Raw genomic sequence first — 18,358 nt, 5'->3', positions numbered from 1 at the left:
TCACTTTACATCACCTTAGGCAATCCTGTCAAGCCTGGCCCTGTGTCAATCACCTAAGGGGACCCAAAATGCTTTTATCTTTTTTTCTTGCTTTCTGTCCAAATAAATAAATTAGCTTGGATACAAGTCAATATGGATTGTTACAAAGGAAAAGGATCACTTCCTTGGAATTTGTATGAAAGATGAGTTTGTCACTTTCATGTTCAAGAAAGTAGCAGAAATTGGGGCTTGCATCTCTTATTTCCCATTGCTATCCAAGATGCTCAAGTGCTTCTTTTAAATGTGACCAAAATTCCATATCCTTTAACTAGAACATGATTCAGATTGGCTTTTGATGCAAACATGTTATCAGAAAGAGTGTGTATCTGTGAAGGTAGCCTCTTTATTTTTCACAGAAAGTTAAGTACTTGGGCCGCTCAAAAAAAGGTTACATGAACAAAACTTTCTGTCCCTTGCTGATACTTCTGCTACTTAATAAAGTAACTGTTAGCACTGGAAATAAAGGGTAGTAAAATGAAGGTCAGTTCAAATTTAACATTTTGCTTCCGAATTTCATGTAATGATGAGCAATGGTGGCAAAGCCAGGCGTAAGAGAGGAGGAAAAAATAATCTTGACTTTTGACTGTTCACTTGAGAAGAAAATATGACACTGAAAATATTTATCATTTCTTATAGAACTCTAAGTGTTAAACAGAAAATTGGTCTTTTTCTTGCAAAAACCCCAGTTGTATAAAAATATGGAACATAATGTTTTTATTACAAGTTGTATAGTAATATTCTGATTATTGCAAACAGTAAAGTTTTAGTAAGGGAATTTGTTGTTCTCTGGATAAATAGTAAAATTGAAGTAATGTGCACAATAACTTTTAATCTTGCTAGTTACACACTGTAATGTTGCATATTTAACAAAAGTGTTAGCATGTATTTTCATTTAAATGTTTGCATTCCTGAAAATGAGCTTCAGCAATAACTGCAGTAATAGTGAATACAAATGAAAAATTGTCACCTATCCGGGATATTAGAGCCTAATCTGTTGGCTGCCTTGAATAGCCTCGGGGAGAGTAGGGAACCATGATCCCAAAAGCTTTGCTGTTTCATGCAGTGTGAGGAACAGCAGGAAAACCCAAACTCAGAACAGTTAGACATGATTGTGTTTGAATTAATGCAACTGTTAAGTAATTAAGCCATTTGACATCCAAAGTGTGTGTTAGGGGGAGAAGGGGAGGTGAGATAGAGAGGGGACAGATGGCCTCTTGCTTGCAGCAGAGTTTCCAGCCTCTGTAACCATGAGGGACCAGCGGGAATGCTACACTTACCTAGAAAAAACTGCTTTGGCCAAACTTCTTAACTCTTAACATTAGTTAACATTTCCTTTATTTATTTAAACTATTTTAGTGTATATTTATATGCTTTATTTTTAAAGTATATTTTAAGCTTTCTTTGGGAAAAAACCCAAAACAGTCTAAACTTAGAACAATAAAAGCAACATAGACTATGTAAAATCCTTTAAATTTTTTTTTAAATCCCAAGAGTTTCTTTGGGAGTACTGCAGTAAATTATTGTATAGATTCACCACAATTATTTTTCCATAGTATGCAGTAGGAGTGGAGTTTAGGGTGTTTTTTTCCTTTGCGATTTTGGGCTAAGGAAGGAAAAGGGCAAAAGGATAAGAAGAAGAAGGTTAAAAAAAGACCTTTAGTGCTGTTAGGAAATCATTATATGCAAAAGTCAAAACCATGTTGACATATATTTTAGATGATTGCTTTAAGTTTGGCAGATAGGAGAATGTAACTACAAAGTTGTTAATGGTTTATTTCAAAATTGTGAAATATTTCTCTGAGTGGTGTAATGTAACAATTTCATTGCACTGAAATTGGCACTCTGGTTGGTACAGCTTTCCAATTTTACCTGTCATGCTAGTGAAAGAGACAGTAATTTGAAACCTAAAATAATCTTTTTAATCACTTGACAAAAGTGACACTCACCTTAATTATAGGAAGGTTTATATGTGAACATGTTCCATTTGCACTCAAAATGGAAGTCAAATTAAAAGGCAGATGTGTGGAATTAACAAAATTAAACTTGACATCTACTGTAAATGCAATCCCTGACAATTTTTTTAATGTGAGCCCAGAAGAGTCATTAAAAAAAACAAAAACAAAACCCCGAATAATTTAAACTACTGAAACGACAAAAGATAGTTTATCAGTGTCTGTTAGAAACAGGTCAGTTACTGTAACTTTTAAAATATTAATGGAAAAATGTAATTTGATCAACAAGAGTGAAAGAATTGTGAGCAAAGAAACATGTTTTTGTTTTTGAATGTTGCTGTTCTTTCAAAGCTCACATTGTTCTGTTGTGACCATTAAATGTGAAAACAATCACAAATTATAATCTTCCAAGGTGGAATCAGTCTTTTGGATGCCAATGTAAGATTTAAATTGTCTTCTGCCTCAGCTTTAATAAGATTGACAAGCAGATGATTCCAGAGCCCTGCCTTCTTGTATGGCATTCGAACTGTGTCTCCAAACTTGAAGCCACAATTCCCATCCAATGTGTGTGGGAATTGTGAAGAGAGACAAGTGCCTGCAACAGGAGCTTCTCACTGGAGTAGGAGGGTGGTGGCACCCAGAGCTGCATGGGTGGAGATGCTTGTCCTCTGTTCAGTGGCAGAGGAGGCTAGGAAGAACCTGTCATCCGAACTTGTGGAGTAACACTTGTTTTGCCCTAAACCTAAGGTAGCACTGCCACTTGCAAGCTAAAGTTGACGGCGCTAGCTCAAATCCAGACAACAAATTTACATTACCTTGGTGAATCATTTCTAGAGAAAGATGTGTCAAGATCGAAGATCTTGCTTAAAAATGGGTGAGGGGCAAAGGTCTGAAAGATTGTCAGATGGATTAAGCAAATAAAAAACCTGTTGAAGGCACTTTTTAGTAAGACATAGTTTTGTTTGTTTCTGGAATAAATAATTTCTAGAAACTTCTGTTTGAATAGTCATGTTAAGTGATGTAATCAGTCTTAGCTCAGCACTACTAGCCATAATGGCATGCAGCTTTAACCATCAAAATATTGCCTTGATTAGGAAGCAGAAACTAAATAAAGAAAAAGAAAATATGCATAAGAAAGCAAATTCTTTATGTACTACATTAGTACTTGGCTGTATACTGTTGAAAAACCATTCAGTGTGAAAAATGAACAAAACCTAGTTAAAAAAAAACAAAACAACAAGCCGATGTCATTGAGGTGGCTGTTTTTTTAGCTGTAAAAGCTGAATCAAGCACATATGAATTTTCACCTTTTTGTGTTTTCTGATGAGCCTCTGCAGTGTACTGTTGGAGCTTACAGACACCCCTGTACTTCAACTGCAGTTTAGTTTGCTGAAGCAACTCCAACTGTGGAAAGAAAGTTACTGTGTGTGACCACAATGCTGCATTAACCCTATATATATATATATATATATATATATATATATATATATATATATATATATATATATATATGACCTTGGTAATATTGTGCAGAAGTCTTTGCAAATTCTTAAACTTGAAAGCTAGGAAGTGATGATGGTGAGACAAACATAGAGTATCTGTAGTGGTGGTAAGCAAAAGGCAAAAGTGGCTACAACTGATGAAGTTGAGCAGCTGCTGACATGGAATAAACATCCTTTACCCATGTGTATGCACACAGTATATACCCAGCCATGCCTACCACAACACTAAGGCCTGTGTATCTCTTCAGGCTTTAGGTAACTGTCCCTAATTCCTTGAAAGTCAGTGAACAGCACTGTGCCAGGTCAGCTGGGAAATTTGCCCTGCCAATATAGGGCAGGTCAGCTTCTTTTAAAGGGTCTGGATAGCTGTGACTTAAGCACCAGCAGTCACACCATTTCTTCAGAAGACTGGTTTGTTCTTTGGGTCAGGGGTGGTAAGCATTCACCCTGCAACTAACTTTAGTATGACTAACAGAGCTTCACTAAATCTGTAAATCTTCTAAAAATTAACATTATAAATAGAATTTGGAAATAAGCTGTGAGTGAGATTTGAATTTGAATACCTGAACTATTTTCATACTGACCAGCTGTAAAGTCATATCTGTGTACCATTTTATGCAAAAACAGTTGGGTTTTATGTATAAAGAACTTTTAAGTTTTCACTTTTTTTCCCTAGGAGTCTTACTGCTGAAGTCCCTTCAAGAAGTGTGGAGTCAGGGAAAGTTTTGTTTACAGTCAGCAGAAAGGGTACCATCCTGATGATTTAATCCCTTTGAATGTCTCAAAATCCTTAAGACTATAAAGCACTCATTAGAATATACAAGCATTGGGCCAGTATCTGTTGTGCTTCCTGCAGTGTACCAAGTTGTACGATTTTTAAGAAATCCTATTAACATACCAAATGAGATTTGAATCTCTGTACCCATATGCTAAATTGCAAAACTGGAGCATAGGACAAAAGGTCACTGTTTTATTTATTGGAGTTATAGAGCTTTCTTTGTTAATTATGCATTCATCCAACTCTGACTATACATCCATCTAGTTTAATTAAGTCATTTAGAGTGCTTATCCCATATTTAGAACTTAAACTTTTTTGAATGATGTGATTAAGCATAAGGGGTTTTTGAAATAATAAGACCATCATTAAATGCTATCTTCTGTGTGCATATCTTCTTTATCATGCTTGTAATGCTCTGCAGAAGTTTTAAAATGTATTTCTGAGGGTATGAATATGCTGAATCTGCTTTTTGTATTGAATGTAGATGTGCAATGGGAGCTCATCTTCTAGTTAATTCTTGCATTTGCTATGGTTTTTTGTTTCTTTTTTTCAACTAGAAAAAAGTGTGTCCTAGAATGGTTTGGGCTGAGAAGGACCTTAAAGATCATGTAGTTCCAACACCCCCTCCATGTAAGATAAATACTTTCTGCTAGATCAGGTTGCTCAAAGCCCCAAGCAGCCTGGCCTTGAACACTGTCAGGGTTGGGCATCCACAGCTTCTCTGGGCAGCCTCAGCCCAGAGTGCACTCAGCAGTGCTCACCATCGCCTTATATCTAATCTAAACTTAGTCTCTGTTTGAAGCCATTCCCCCTTGTTCTGTCACTACATGCCTTGTGAATAGTTTCTCTCTTTCTTATGGGCTCTCTTAATGAACTGGAAGCCACAATTATCTACTGCACTTACTTAATATGAATCAACAAAACAACAAAATCTACTCAGTTGTGATTTTAGTAGTATGGATTTTGTGGTTTATATTATCTATTGAAGCAATTCCTCAGCTTAAAGAGAATTTAATAACTTGCAATGCATTTTTTTAAATTGCTGCACTTTAATTACACTCATCTACATACTTGTATGTTTAATTTTTCCCAGCCTCAAACACTCAGAACAAAGCCAGTACAACTCGTATCTCCTGCTAAGAAAGTTCAGCTAGGAAGAAAATAGAATTTCATCTTAAGGTTCCATTAAACTTTCAACTAGGAAGAATGAAATAATTCTGATTATTACAGTTTAGATCTGTGAAAGTCTCCTCAGAGCTGTGCTTTTGCTTTTTGATCTTGCTCTCAAAAAGTAATCAAAGCTGCTTTATATAGGAGCCTTAATTTATATTCTTTTTTATTTTCTATAGGATTTTAAAAACTTTTTCAAAAAAAGTTGATTTTTTTTTTAATCCTACGCCTAAAATTAAAAGATGAAATCTAAATAGTTCCTTGAGAGAAATGAGTTGTAGCTCCTTCATATTAAAAGCTAAAAAAGGGCTCTCTGCAAATCTGGTGTTCAAACTCTGTTTGTTTTCTAAATGTCAAACTGCAAGACGAGTTTATTTAAATACTTTCTTAGTGTTACTTGTTGACACAGTTTTCTGAGTACCCATCAGGGTGTCATTTGATCACTGTTAGGAAAGGTGTAAATTAGACAACAGCAGCAACCAAGAAAAAAATATTGAGAACCTTAGAGCTGGAACAGTTTGGGTGGCCTATGAATACTTGTCATCGTTGTGTTTCACACTCTTGGGTCTTGGCTGAAGCATGCTTTCCATATTGAATAGAGACTAGATTGAATTAAATTTATATAAGCTTTGTTGACTGCATTGCAGTATTGTGATGGTCTAAAAACTGTTGTCACTCAGATCAGTCAGGTTTTCACTGCCTTGGATTTTTAGATGACCATGCATGTGTGTACAGGTATGTACAGGCACACATCTGTCTGTATAGATAGGTAGATCAAGTATGTGTGTATACGTGGGTATATGTAAATGCACTCACACTATAACCTGTAACTGGAATCTTGCTGCTTTTTTGTATTCCTGGTGGCTGCCAGTGCAGGTGGAGTTTTGCCTGCTGCATTTATGCCAGACATCAACCCCCAAAATCCCACCAGTCCCACATGTGCTCTGAGCTTAACTTCTTCATGAGCTTTTCAAACAACCCTTGCCTCCCTTCCACTGCCCAGGTATCAGTTGCTGAAGTTTCCCTCCCTTTGATTTATGTGGAAAAGTATACTTGTGCCAGTTATTTGGTGCACTCATTGACCCGCCTGTGGCTTGACTGGCGAAAGGGATGCCTTTTTAGTCTTGCACCTTGTTTGATCTAGGGAGGAAACAATATTGCTTGGTTGTAGAAAATAACATGTTTAGATGTATAAAACAAAGCTGTATTGTCTCTTCCTGTTCTGTCACAAAGTCTGCTTTTTCCTAGGAGATGGTGGAGAACTTTTCTCACGGTGGGGATAGGGGAAGAAGTGAGGAGGAAGGGATCTCAAGAAAAAAAATGCACTAAAGGAGAATAGAAAAAGGTGGCACCTTAAAGGATGATAGTTTTATCTGAAATAAGAGATAAGGAACAGTATTTGAAAGAAAAATGCTCTAATGTTGGCTAAGCTGGATTAGTGGCCCACAATATAATGGGGGACATATTTGATAGCAATATCCTCTTAAAAACAAGGGTAATTTTTTATTTCATTAAACAAAGCTTGTATCTGGTTAAAATGTATCAAACATTATAGAAACGACAAGTATTGCTCTGGAGGCTTAAAGTTGTATGAATATAATATTAATTATTGCTTTTCTGTATGTTCTTGTTTACAGACCAGTCTTTACACATGGGGATGGGGAAGTCTTGGCCTTGTGCTTTTTCTAGTAACTTTTGGACCCTTCGCTATATTTTACTTTGCATTTTATATCCTCTGCTTTGTGGGTGGGTAAGTATATTGCTTAGTGTTTTGTTTAATTTGCTATGAAAGTAAAATTTTAATGGGTGTGTTAGCAAAGAGCTTGCTCTGTACATCTGAAGTGGCTTTATGTAATTAATGTTTCCCCATTTGAGCACCTCTTTATGAGCGAAATTTTTGTAATTGAAATCCCAATTTAGCCATTTTTAGTGGATGTTAGAGGACAAATGCTCACATAAAAACAGTGGTAAATTCAGTTCATACTTTTTATTAGTGTCAGTTCTTTTCCCAGGTACTTCTATGTACTTACGTTTCCTTTTCTATCACAGTCTCATTTTCCTATCTAAGGCACTTGGTTAATGGGAATGGATGTTGTCCTCTGTGTGTGGAAATAATGCTACACTTTGAACAAGTCGATCAGTTCATCAGCTGTAGACTTTTCTTATGTTATCTATATAGGCAGGAAGGGAGCAAATGTGAAGTTTAGCACCATTATTACATTGTATATTATGATGTTTGCCTTGTGACCATTAAAACATTTTTAATGGCAAGTTAGAATGGCTTAGTGGGATATTCTTTTTACCTTCTTGTTTGATGCCATACAGAATGTGTGTATTTTCCTGTATATCTCATAAAAATGTAATAGAGTGTAGTAGCTAGAATGAGACCTGCTACACTTGGTTTTCAACTGTATTAGGCTTGGTATTTCATCTCTGAGAAATCAGAATAGTCAGTCTGTTAGAAAAAGGATTTAATTAAGGTAAAATTAACTTGAAGGAAATACTTTTATCTTGTTAAGTCTTGATACAGGTAAGGTTTGCATATTTTGTACCTGTTTGTCCAGGGCAAAAGTCAGAGTTTATCCAAAGGGCAAGAGTGCATCTGCTTGCTGTTTTGTCTTTCCACTTCTTTAGTACTTGCAGTATGGAAAATGACATGGCGCATAATAATTTCTTAAGACATTATCCTTCATTCTTACACAGTTTCAGTTGTTTGGTTTTTCAAAGCTAACAGTCAAAGCAGGGTCTCAGAGCATGTCTGAAGTCAGCCACAGTTTGGCACCATTAAACTGCATGTGGTGCCTGAGCCCTTTCATTCTCAAGTCAGGTCCCATATCTCTGCTGTGGTTATTGGGCTGCTTTGATTCATTTTTGTAGCTAGTCAGTAAACATTGATCTTGTTAAGGATAAATTCATCTAGTGGTAGTGTATCTGTTGGAGCAGAGTGTTTACTTACATATATAGATGTGAAGTCTAAGCCCTTGCAGTAGAATGTCATCACTTCATTACTTCATTATATACATCTTGGCTGTGGCTGTGATCTGGCCCTTTTTTACACTGTTAATCTTTTTCAGAGTGACACACTTACTTTAACATTCAGCACACAGAACTGTGAGTGCTAACTAGGCCAAATGGGTTTATATCTAAATTATTCTTGCCTGCTTTTTTTGTTTGTTTGTTTGTTTTTGGGGTTTTTTCTGTTTAATTAATTTTTCTGAAGTTTCACAAAATGCTTGGTCATTCTTCTGTTAGAAACAAACAGAAATTGTTCCTTCATAATTTTTGTACTTATAATTAGCAATTATATGTCATCATATATTTACATTTAGAAAACAAAACTTTAGTTTTCGTTTATGATTATAGTGGTTTGTTCTTTGTGTCAGGGGTGGTAAGCATTCACCCTGCAACTAATTTTAGTATGACTAACATACTAAAGTTATGGGTTTAATATATAAATACATAATTTATATATTATTATTTATATAATAATATATAAATTATGTATTTATATATTATTATAAATACATAATATTTACTGTACACTTCTCTGGAGTAAAATAGCTATTTTGGATATGGATTTTTTGTGATTGAAATTTTTAATTGAAACTTGAATTTCACACAGTCTTCTAGGTCTTTATATTTTATTCAAAAAAGAAGTGGCCCGTGTCAAAGATTTCTGACTCCCAGTAGCTAGAAGTCCAGCTTCTGTCTCATTTTGCAGTTTCAACAGAAGAAAATGCTGAATCACAGCTGGTCACAGTCTTAGTATTGGCCTAAGCACTTAAATAATATATCAGTGAGCTGTGCAGGAAGACAATGGTGATGCTGTATCTGTGTCAATGTAATCAGTCTGTTTGTACTGTTAAACTCCTATAATATGCTGGTTATTTCTTTTTGATATGCACTCAACTCTGTGATTGCACAGATGACTTGTAGTAAATGTACTATTGTTTTTGGTGTAGATGGAAGAATACTGAAACATTTGTATATATGAATAAAAGTTCAAAATCACAATTTCTCTATATTTCATTTTGTTTTGTTTCAAGACTGATTTATAAAATGTTAGCCTTTTTCCATTCAGTGATCATTCACTTAGGGAACTGAGCTCAAAAGCAGGAGGCTAAAGATAGATACTCTTTACTTAACCTGTGTAGAGTATTACAGAGTGGTATTTGTTTTTCTTCTCATTCAAGTTCTGGTGTAGACCCCTTTAACTGAGTGCTGAGCCTGTCTGTTACCATCTGCCTTTCCTACTAAGAGTGTTTACTATCTTTTTCCTTCCCTCTTTCAGCCCTAAGGAGGTGAAATAAAAATGATGTGAATTGTGGTTTTGCCAAATATAAAAATTCAAATTTCTTGGAAATTTCAATTGACATTTCTTGAAATCAATTGCTTTGCAATTTAAAAATATTTGCTCTGTCATCAAATCCCATCATTATTGATACTCAGTTACATCCATGTATATGTGACTGTCTGGCTCCATTAATGATTATAACTGCTGACCAAATCAGGAATGGTTCTGTAGCTGCTTTTTGACTTTCACAAAGCATTCAGCTGAGACTGTTACTTTTCAGACTTGAGGGGAAAGTGATAAATCTGTAGTCTTCATTTTTTAAATCTTTTTCCTTTGTTCTGTTGTTAATCTACCCTTGAAAAAGCTGGCCATCCAGTAATCTTTGGAAAAAAAAATTAAATGAAGCAAAATTCAATCTTTTCCTTTTTCTGGTCTATTCATTTACAAAAGACTATGGAAGATTTCTCATTCATGTATTGAAAATCCTCTTGATGAATTAAATAAGCATTTACACTAGAAGATTCAGGTTAGCTAACAGATGCCCTGTATGTTTAGGCTATGTATCCTTCTCTAATGCTCACAAGATTATACATTAGAGAATAAAGTGTGTTAGTTTCTGCCAGAAAAGAAGCAGCTCCTAGCATTTCAAGCATAAAACTGATAATACTTCAAGGCATCTAAGAAGATTAGCCTTTTATAAACCATATTGGTGGTATTAGTATTTTTGAATGAGTCATTAACTTTAAAAGTGTCAAAATATTTGAGAGAAAACAGAGATATAATCTATAGGTAGTTTTTTCCAAGGCATCATTCTTTTTGAATAAAAGAAGAGAAGTAAGTGGCTGATAGATGTTTGAAGTTAAAGTTGATTTTAGGCCAAACTTGAGTATACCGTTTTCTTTAAAATACTACTGAAGTTTCTAATAGCAGTCACAGATAATCAAAAGAATATCCAAACTTAAATATTTAAAAACAAACCAAAACATTAGTGAAACTAATACTGTGATTTTTCTAAGCAAGTTCTTGTCTGTGAACTCTGATAGGTGTTATGAATTTAAAGTTGCAGGGAGCAGGAGGGCAATTCAACCTGCTTTTATTTCTTACTGTCATATGGCAGGTAAGGATGGCTGTAATGGAATTAGAGTGTCCAGTGAACTCCTTTTATACATTGTCAAGTTACTGATAATAATTTGAATAGCTTTTTTTGTCTTTCCCTCTTTCATGGAATTATTGACACAGCTTCTGAATTACTGGGCTTCTGGGAGACTTAAAAAGAATTTTTTTAAATTTTGGGAATTAAAACCTTTAAATTGCATATTTTAGCTTGGATAGGATTTTTTCTGTAATCTTCTAAGTGATAGTATCATATATCAACAGCAATCTATATTAAAAGAACTTTTACTTCAGCACATTTCTGGCCTGGAATAGCTTTGTAAGTTCCCGTGGTCACAAATACTGGTCAGCTGGCCTTTAAATGGAATGCTTTGAAATTTGTGTAAAAAACTGTGTGTGTTTAGCCATCTCAAGATAAATCTATTTCCTTTTTTTCTTTGCTTGATATTTCAAAGGTGCTTATGCTAGAATTGGCACAGACACTACATTTTCGTCTATTTCTTAATAAAGCCAGCTTGATGTTCATGTGTTCTTGTGCCCTAGTGTCATAAGCTGTAAATAAATTCTTGCTGTTCTAGAAGGGTAAGCACAATGTCTAAACATGTGCAGTGGTTAGTTGTGCTTGCTGCATCAGTTTATTCCTGGACTGTGGTTTTGTGGCTTACGCTACAGTGGAGCAACCTACAGAGTTTATTTCTCCATAGTGTTGGAGACTCTTCATATAAAAGCAACCAAAGCAACTTCTGTATGTACCACTTTTCCCAAGTGCTGATATTTGTGAGCACAGGCAGTGTGCCATCACAGCAGGCACACTGTAGCATAGACAATGCTACTTAGATCTCCTGTGTGGGAAATATATCAAGACAGACAGTACAAGACTGGGAAATTTCATACCTAGCGTTGTGTCAGTTATTTTGAGCAACATGTTAGAGTGTGAAAAAGCACAAGAGTAAACAGTGACGATTATCATGTTTTGTCATTTTATAACTTTCTGTTAAATATTTTCTAGAGGTGAGAAAATGTGGCTATTGTTGTACCTGGTCTTTGTTTTTCCATTTTAGGGGTTTTGTGGTTACTCTTTTATTTGGAAAAAGCAATTCAGAAAAATACCTTGAGCAGTGTGAACATTCATTTCTCCCTTGTACATCGGTTGGGATCCCTAAGGTAAGGAAGGTTTTCTGGTCTTAACTTACAGATGAGATTTTATAACTTGGTTAGAAATAATCAGTTTTAATGTAAGAATTATGCCCATTTCTCAAGGTAAAAGAGACTGCTTTTATCTTTTGAGTCAGCTGCAATGTGTAAATTAAATGACATATTTTTCCTTTATGAAATACAAGTTTTTAATAAGTTATGGAAAGTTTGGTGAGTGGCCTTTTCGCTTAAGTCTTTTAATATTTTAAAATAAATCTGAAAGTATACTCTAAACTTTAAAGTAAGGCCACTGCTCCAGATGAAAAGTACAAAGGTTAAGGCTGAAAAAAGAAAAGTCAGCAGTCAGTTAATGTTTCTGTTCTGTTAATGAAACCTCATTTTGGATGGCTAAGATTCTTGGTGCTGTATAGACTTTAGTGCTTGTGTTATATAGGTTGTTACTTAATGTCCTGTGTTTTGAGAGCAGATTTAGAGAAGTTTTTCTGTTTTTTAAATTTCCTCTATATGCTGAAACTTTTTTTTATGTTAATGTTGTATTTTGGGTTCAGTATGTATGTACTGGTTGCTTTATCAAAAAATGAAATCTTGTGGAGTTTTTTGTGTACTTTTTGCAAATTCAGTAGTTTGACATCTGATTTGAGTAGGGACTATTGACACAGCACTTTCCTCAACTGACCTGTCTCAGCTAATCTCTGGATTTAAGTTTTGTAATACAAAGGTATTTGTTTTTAGCTGGCTTATGAAATGCTATTAGAATTTGTTCACCAAATAAAATCTGTTTGTCTTCTACAATCGTGTTTTCTCTTTTGCCACTGCACTAAAGTAGCATTCACAAGGGTAGGTAAGCTTTGCAGTAGCAGTGCTAGTAGAGATGAGTCCCAGCCAAAACCAAACATGTTGTTTTGTGATTCCTATTTGCTATTTCTGTATTAAATTGCTGCTGACTTGTATGGAAAATAATATTTTAACTTCAATTTTTTTTCATGTTTAAAGTCATTTGGGACCTAAGTGGTCTTGAAGAATGAATATTCTTTCTAGTGGCTGGTGTGTATAGATTATACTTTTTCCATGAGCCAAGTACAAGATGAATTCACCTGAACATGAATTTGTTTTCTGGTAGTAATAATCTGGTGATTTTGGTTCTTTATAAGATGCTCTTTTCATCAGAGTTTTGTTGATAGTTTTGGAGCATTTTTGGTCCTTAGAGATTTTCTTTAGGCTAGGATAAATGTTCAAATGCCTGATTTTACAGAAATTAGTAATAATACAGAGCATCAAAGTTGAGGCTGGATGTAATGTGTAGAATGTACCATACATTGCAACACCAGATCTGGTGCTGATAGGTTTCCTTGATTGCTGCAGGTTATACTTACTAGCAAATATATAGTGAATACCTCACATTAAGGAGAATACTTAAGGTACATTTGATGGAAGATTGTATACCTTTCTACAATTTGTTTGTTTATTTGCTTACATACAAACAGGGAGGCTTAAAAATTAGGCTTAGACTTGCTTTTCATTTTGCAAGTCACATCTAACTTCTGTGTCATGAACCTACAGGATGATGCAATAATGAACTGGCTCTGCATGATATACAGTTGTCTGTAGGCTTGTATTAAAACAATGTTGAGTGAAAGGTAAATTTATAGCCTTCTGAACTGTTTACTTGAATGCTACTTTCAGTTGAAATTACAGTTTCACCCCAACTTCAACAGAAGTATGAAATGTTTGGTTATGGTAGTTGATGTCTCTAAGCTTTACCCAAAAGACCAAGAGTAGGCTTGGTACAATGTTGCCAAAGTACAGTAAGAAAATAGTGATAACAACTCACAAGCAGTAGTTGTATGTTGGATCCCTACATAGTCTTGGGGTCTCTTTGAGTCAGTCAGTCATATCCTATGTCACAGATTTGAGGCAGATGTGTAAATGCCCTGTGTCTTGTTCTCTCATGAAACCCTGCAATTGAGGAAACAGTAGGGCAGTCTAAATGAGGCATATGTCATATTTGACAGTTAGCTAACAGTGTCAAAGAGGACTTCAAAAATACCCATTAGTGCAGTGAAACAAAAGTCTGAAATAACTCAGTCAGTGCAGTTAGATGCTGTGGAGCCTGGATTTGTTTGTGCTGCATCTCTTTTTGTGGAGTCTGTGTCTTGCGTTCCACCCAGGTGATTCCTCCCTGCTTAAAATGAAGCGAGGTGTCAAATGTAATAATAAGTGATGCCCATTTTTCCTAACCAATGATTTAATACTGGTAGAGTGCATCAGACTAATTGTGAGTGAAGTGACAGTTGTCATGTGAGTTGGGTCCTTCCTTTAAGTCTGTCTTTGGTGTCAGCATCTGCAAGGCAGAAGTAAAGCCAAAAGTGCTTTCCAAGTGAGACTAGAGTCAGCTGTTGTACCTATAATGGAATAAAAGCACATACTCTAAAATCTAGATATTTTCAGACATATCAAAAGCAAATTAAATTATATTGCAGGCACTTAAAGTTTTCACTGGAAATAAAGAATATGAAAAACGGTCTAATCTTGTACTTGGCTCTGCTTTGAACAGAAGGTAGGACAAGATGAATTCCTGAAATCCAGGTCAAAACCTGGATCCTGTGAGCATATGAACATTCAAATTTTTTACCAAGTAATCTTGAATATTCTCTGTGTCCCTCTCTTTCTTGTGCCTGCTGCTGTTTTTACTGCTGTGTTTTCCTCTCTGTTTTCCAAATGTGGTTTTATGCATGCAGTCCTTCAAGATTATTTATTAACAGTTTTGTCTGGTAATTTGTACTATGCTGTGCATAGTAAAGATGTTTAATTATTTGGCTCTGTATAATTTTGGTGGTTTTGACACAACACAAAAATACTTTGCAAATTCATTAGTGGATTAGTGCAAATTCATTGGTGGAATATGCTAATTGTTTGAATGTGACCCATTCTTATTTGTATTAAAGTAGCATTGAAGGTTCGCTTGCCTTGAAAGTTAAAAAATATACAGAACTTTGCAACAAAGTATTTCTGTATTGTGATACAGAGTTGCTTTTATAGGAGGATGATTTTTTTTCTGGCCTCCGGTATTTCACTGCCATTCACTGTTAACTGATTGGAATGAGAGATACTTAGGGCGAGTTTTATTCACATAGAATAAAAACCTTGGATATATGGTTTATAATTCCTTCATTTTTGGTTTTGGCAGTTCTTCTTTTTTTTTCCCAATATAGTCATAACTTTCTCTCTAGATCAAAGAAATTACTGGTTTATTTGAACTATAGTGTAAGTTGTTGGGTTGTTATTTCTGTGAAAATAGAGGAGTTTATTGCTGATTGCATTGAAATTTTGTAGAAAGACACTGCATTAGTCCACTTGAGAGAAGCACTGATAAAGGGAGTTCTTCTTCAGTATGTCACTTGCCAAAAGTCAGCTCTGATGAGGTCATTCTTGGCCTTAACTGCTTTGAGATGCAAATCCTTCTATAAAGTAATTTCTTTCCCTCCTCATCAATTACTTTCCAAAGGCTCATCTGTTGAGTAGCAATGGTACCAATAAAGTAATTTCTCTTCTGGCATATAGAATAAACTGAGGTGGGTAAAGAAACCAAAAACCCAACTGAAAATTATCTGTCTGAGATTGTACAGTCAAGTTCACAAGCAGGAGGGGAACTGGAGCCTTGCACAAAAACTACCTTGTGCTGTTGTTGTGTCTCCCCAGTCCCTCCTTTCCTGACCATTTGAGTTTTATTTCCTTCTGATTTAGTAATTTAGCAAACACTTGCTAAATTTAGCAAGAAGTAGGTTTTCAGGAGTTTGTTGTCATTATGTACTATATAGAGAAAAATACAGAAAATATTGCTGCCAGGAGAGGTGGTGGCCCCGTCCCTGGAAACATTCCAGGTCAGGTTGAACAGGGCTCTGAGCAACCTGATGTCGCTCAAGGTGTCCCTGATCATTGCAGGGGGGGTTGAACTGGACCTTCCAACCCAAATAATTGTTTGATTCTATGATTATATCTTCCCTATAAATTATAATAATATAGAAAATATATAAAGTCGTTACTGGGTGTATACATATATATCATAAGTAGTAGAGCTGTTTTTTAATTAGAGCTAAACCCTACAAAGTTACATTTCCCAATCTCTTTCAAGTGCATAGAAGAAATGAAACGTGAAGCCAGACCTATTAAGATTGACAGAAGACTGACAGGTGCAAATATAATTGATGAGCCTTTACAACAGGTAAGTTCTAACCAGGACTATTTATTTTTTACTTTATTACTTTGAAAGTATTGACTGTGTAATACAGAAGTAGTTGAGTGACAAATAGAATTTCAAAATTTTACCATATATGAGAGTGATAAATGAAAAACCCATGAGAGATGGGCCAGGATATTGGGCAATATTTGAGTATGTTTTTGCTATATTTTATTTTCACAATGTAGTGGTGATAAAAACAATGTTTGCAAACAAGTCTGAAAAGAAGTTTCAGTGTGTGAATTTTATGGTTTCACTCCCAGTTTCATAATGGAAAAGGAGTATTGTTCACTCTGGTAACCCTTTAGAAAAACTGCTATTGTGCTATCAGGCACAAAACTGTTGTTTTTTGTCATATTTCTTTTGTCCTTTTTCATTAGTTCTTTTGTTTTTTTTTAATTTTTCAGGTAATCCAGTTTTCCCTGAGAGACTATGTGCAGTATTGGTATTACACTCTAAGTGATGATGAATCCTTTCTTCTGGAGATTAGGCAGGCTCTTCAGTATGCACTTGTTCAGTTTTCTGCCAGGTAAGATTTGTTTTTACTTACATCAGTATACTGTGGGTTGTATGGCAGTAGGTAAGTGGTTAGGTTTATCTACTAGAATAGGTCACTGCATTTTACAGAAAGAACATATAAAAATTTAAGATTTTAATGTAAAAATACAATCTTTTGTTGATCCTCTAGGGAAATAATGGAGTTGGCAGCGTTTTAAGTAATAATTTTTTGCAAAATGGCCATTTCAGCATTCAGATTGTCTAAAATCACTGAACTGCTATTTTTTTTCCTTTTTTACAACTTAAGCATTAAGTTTGTGAATCATTACTTCTTTGTATTCTTCATGTAAACAGTAGGACCACTCCCAAGGTAAGTAAGAATTCAGTGCAAAAGTCTGAATTCAACATATGTGTCACCTCAGATAATTTATAGAAGCAGTATGGCTCTTCCATATGTAAAAACAATGGATATTTTAGAAAGAATGGTAGTCTGGGAAGTGAAATAGAATGTCACATGTGCAAACTTTTTTTTTTAAACAGGATTGATTGAGGACAAATGGATAGTTTGTTTTTTACCCCTTATTTCTGCTGCTGTTCCCTGATTTCCTGCTACTTGATTAGCAGCTTGTCTTGGAAATTCACTTCTTGAGTATGGCTGATTTCTTAGTCCAGATGCCCTGTGCCTTTATATCCATATACTTGTTTGTTAAGTTTTTATTTCTGGTGTTAATCCCACTGTGCTTATTGTTACTTGCTTTCTCTGCAAAAGAGTTTGTGGGTCACCTAAATATAAGTAACTTCCTTGCAATTTTAAGGTGTTGAACCTTCTTCTGTTGTCTTGTAGGTTAGTGTGCTTTTCTGACAGTGAGATGGAGAGCTGGGTTTAATACTAGGAAAAATAATTATAATATATGATATAGTAAAATAATAAAAATCCTAGAAAACAGTATTGAAATGGTGAAAACTATGCTAAATAAACTGTTACAGCAACCAAACTTATGCATGACATGGACCTGACTACCCAGCTTCAGTGTTTTTGTCTGTTTGGCACTGTCCATTTCATTGGACAGTGTTGAGCACTGAGTTTGTGTCAAAGTAGGTCAAATTCTTGCAGGTTTATTTTTCTTTCCTACAGTACTATAGCTCTTCAAAAATAGGCACATTTCCTGTGCAGTTGTGTTCTGCTGTAGAAAGCAAATCAATTTCACAGGCCTGCAGCAGTTCTTCTGCAGAAAAAATGATGTAGTGTATTTATAATGCCTGTAGTTGGATATAGCTGAAGCAGTTTAGGTTAGTACCATCACCTGTAGTTTCATACAGCCTGTCAGCTTCTGGGGAGAATGAATTCAGTGGGAATTTATTATTCCCTGAGAGCTGCAGCTTTGGGAGCCTGTGGTGAGGCTGCCATCCAGAGGTTTTGTGTGGTTCTGTCTTGTGCAGGTGGGGGATCTGGATTGTTTGATCAATGGCCTTTTGAGACAGCTCTGCTTCCTATTTACATGTCTAGATTTTGCAGTAGTCTTCCCTTTCTTCCAGGAAGGAATGAGAGGTAGGAATTTATTATTGTTCTTTGTGTTCACAATAAAATAATTACTTTCCGTGGATCTCCTTTACTAATAG

At 35.2% G+C, this 18,358-nt stretch overlaps 1 protein-coding gene across 4 annotated transcripts in view; it reads left to right on the top strand.

Annotated features, from left to right (window-relative positions):
• SNX13 (sorting nexin 13) overlaps positions 1-18,358 on the top strand; it is a 62,981-nt gene that overhangs the window by 13,790 nt on the left and 30,833 nt on the right. For 3 of the 4 annotated variants that reach the window (XR_009274743.1, XM_058804590.1, XM_058804571.1), the window contains exons 2-5: positions 7,079-7,191; positions 11,910-12,012; positions 16,136-16,225; positions 16,648-16,769. Coding sequence is in view for 3 of the 4 variants with exons in the window: in XM_058804590.1 (XP_058660573.1) it covers positions 7,079-7,191; positions 11,910-12,012; positions 16,136-16,225; positions 16,648-16,769 (428 nt within the window). In the remaining variant the exon portion in view is untranslated. The remainder of the gene's footprint in view (positions 1-7,078; positions 7,192-11,909; positions 12,013-16,135; positions 16,226-16,647; positions 16,770-18,358) is intronic. The other variant, XM_058804581.1, reaches the window with a different exon arrangement.

This window comes from Ammospiza caudacuta, chromosome 1, assembly GCF_027887145.1.
Source record: "Ammospiza caudacuta isolate bAmmCau1 chromosome 1, bAmmCau1.pri, whole genome shotgun sequence".
Lineage (NCBI taxonomy): Eukaryota > Metazoa > Chordata > Aves > Passeriformes > Passerellidae > Ammospiza > Ammospiza caudacuta.
This window is presented reverse-complemented; position numbering and strand designations above follow the sequence as displayed.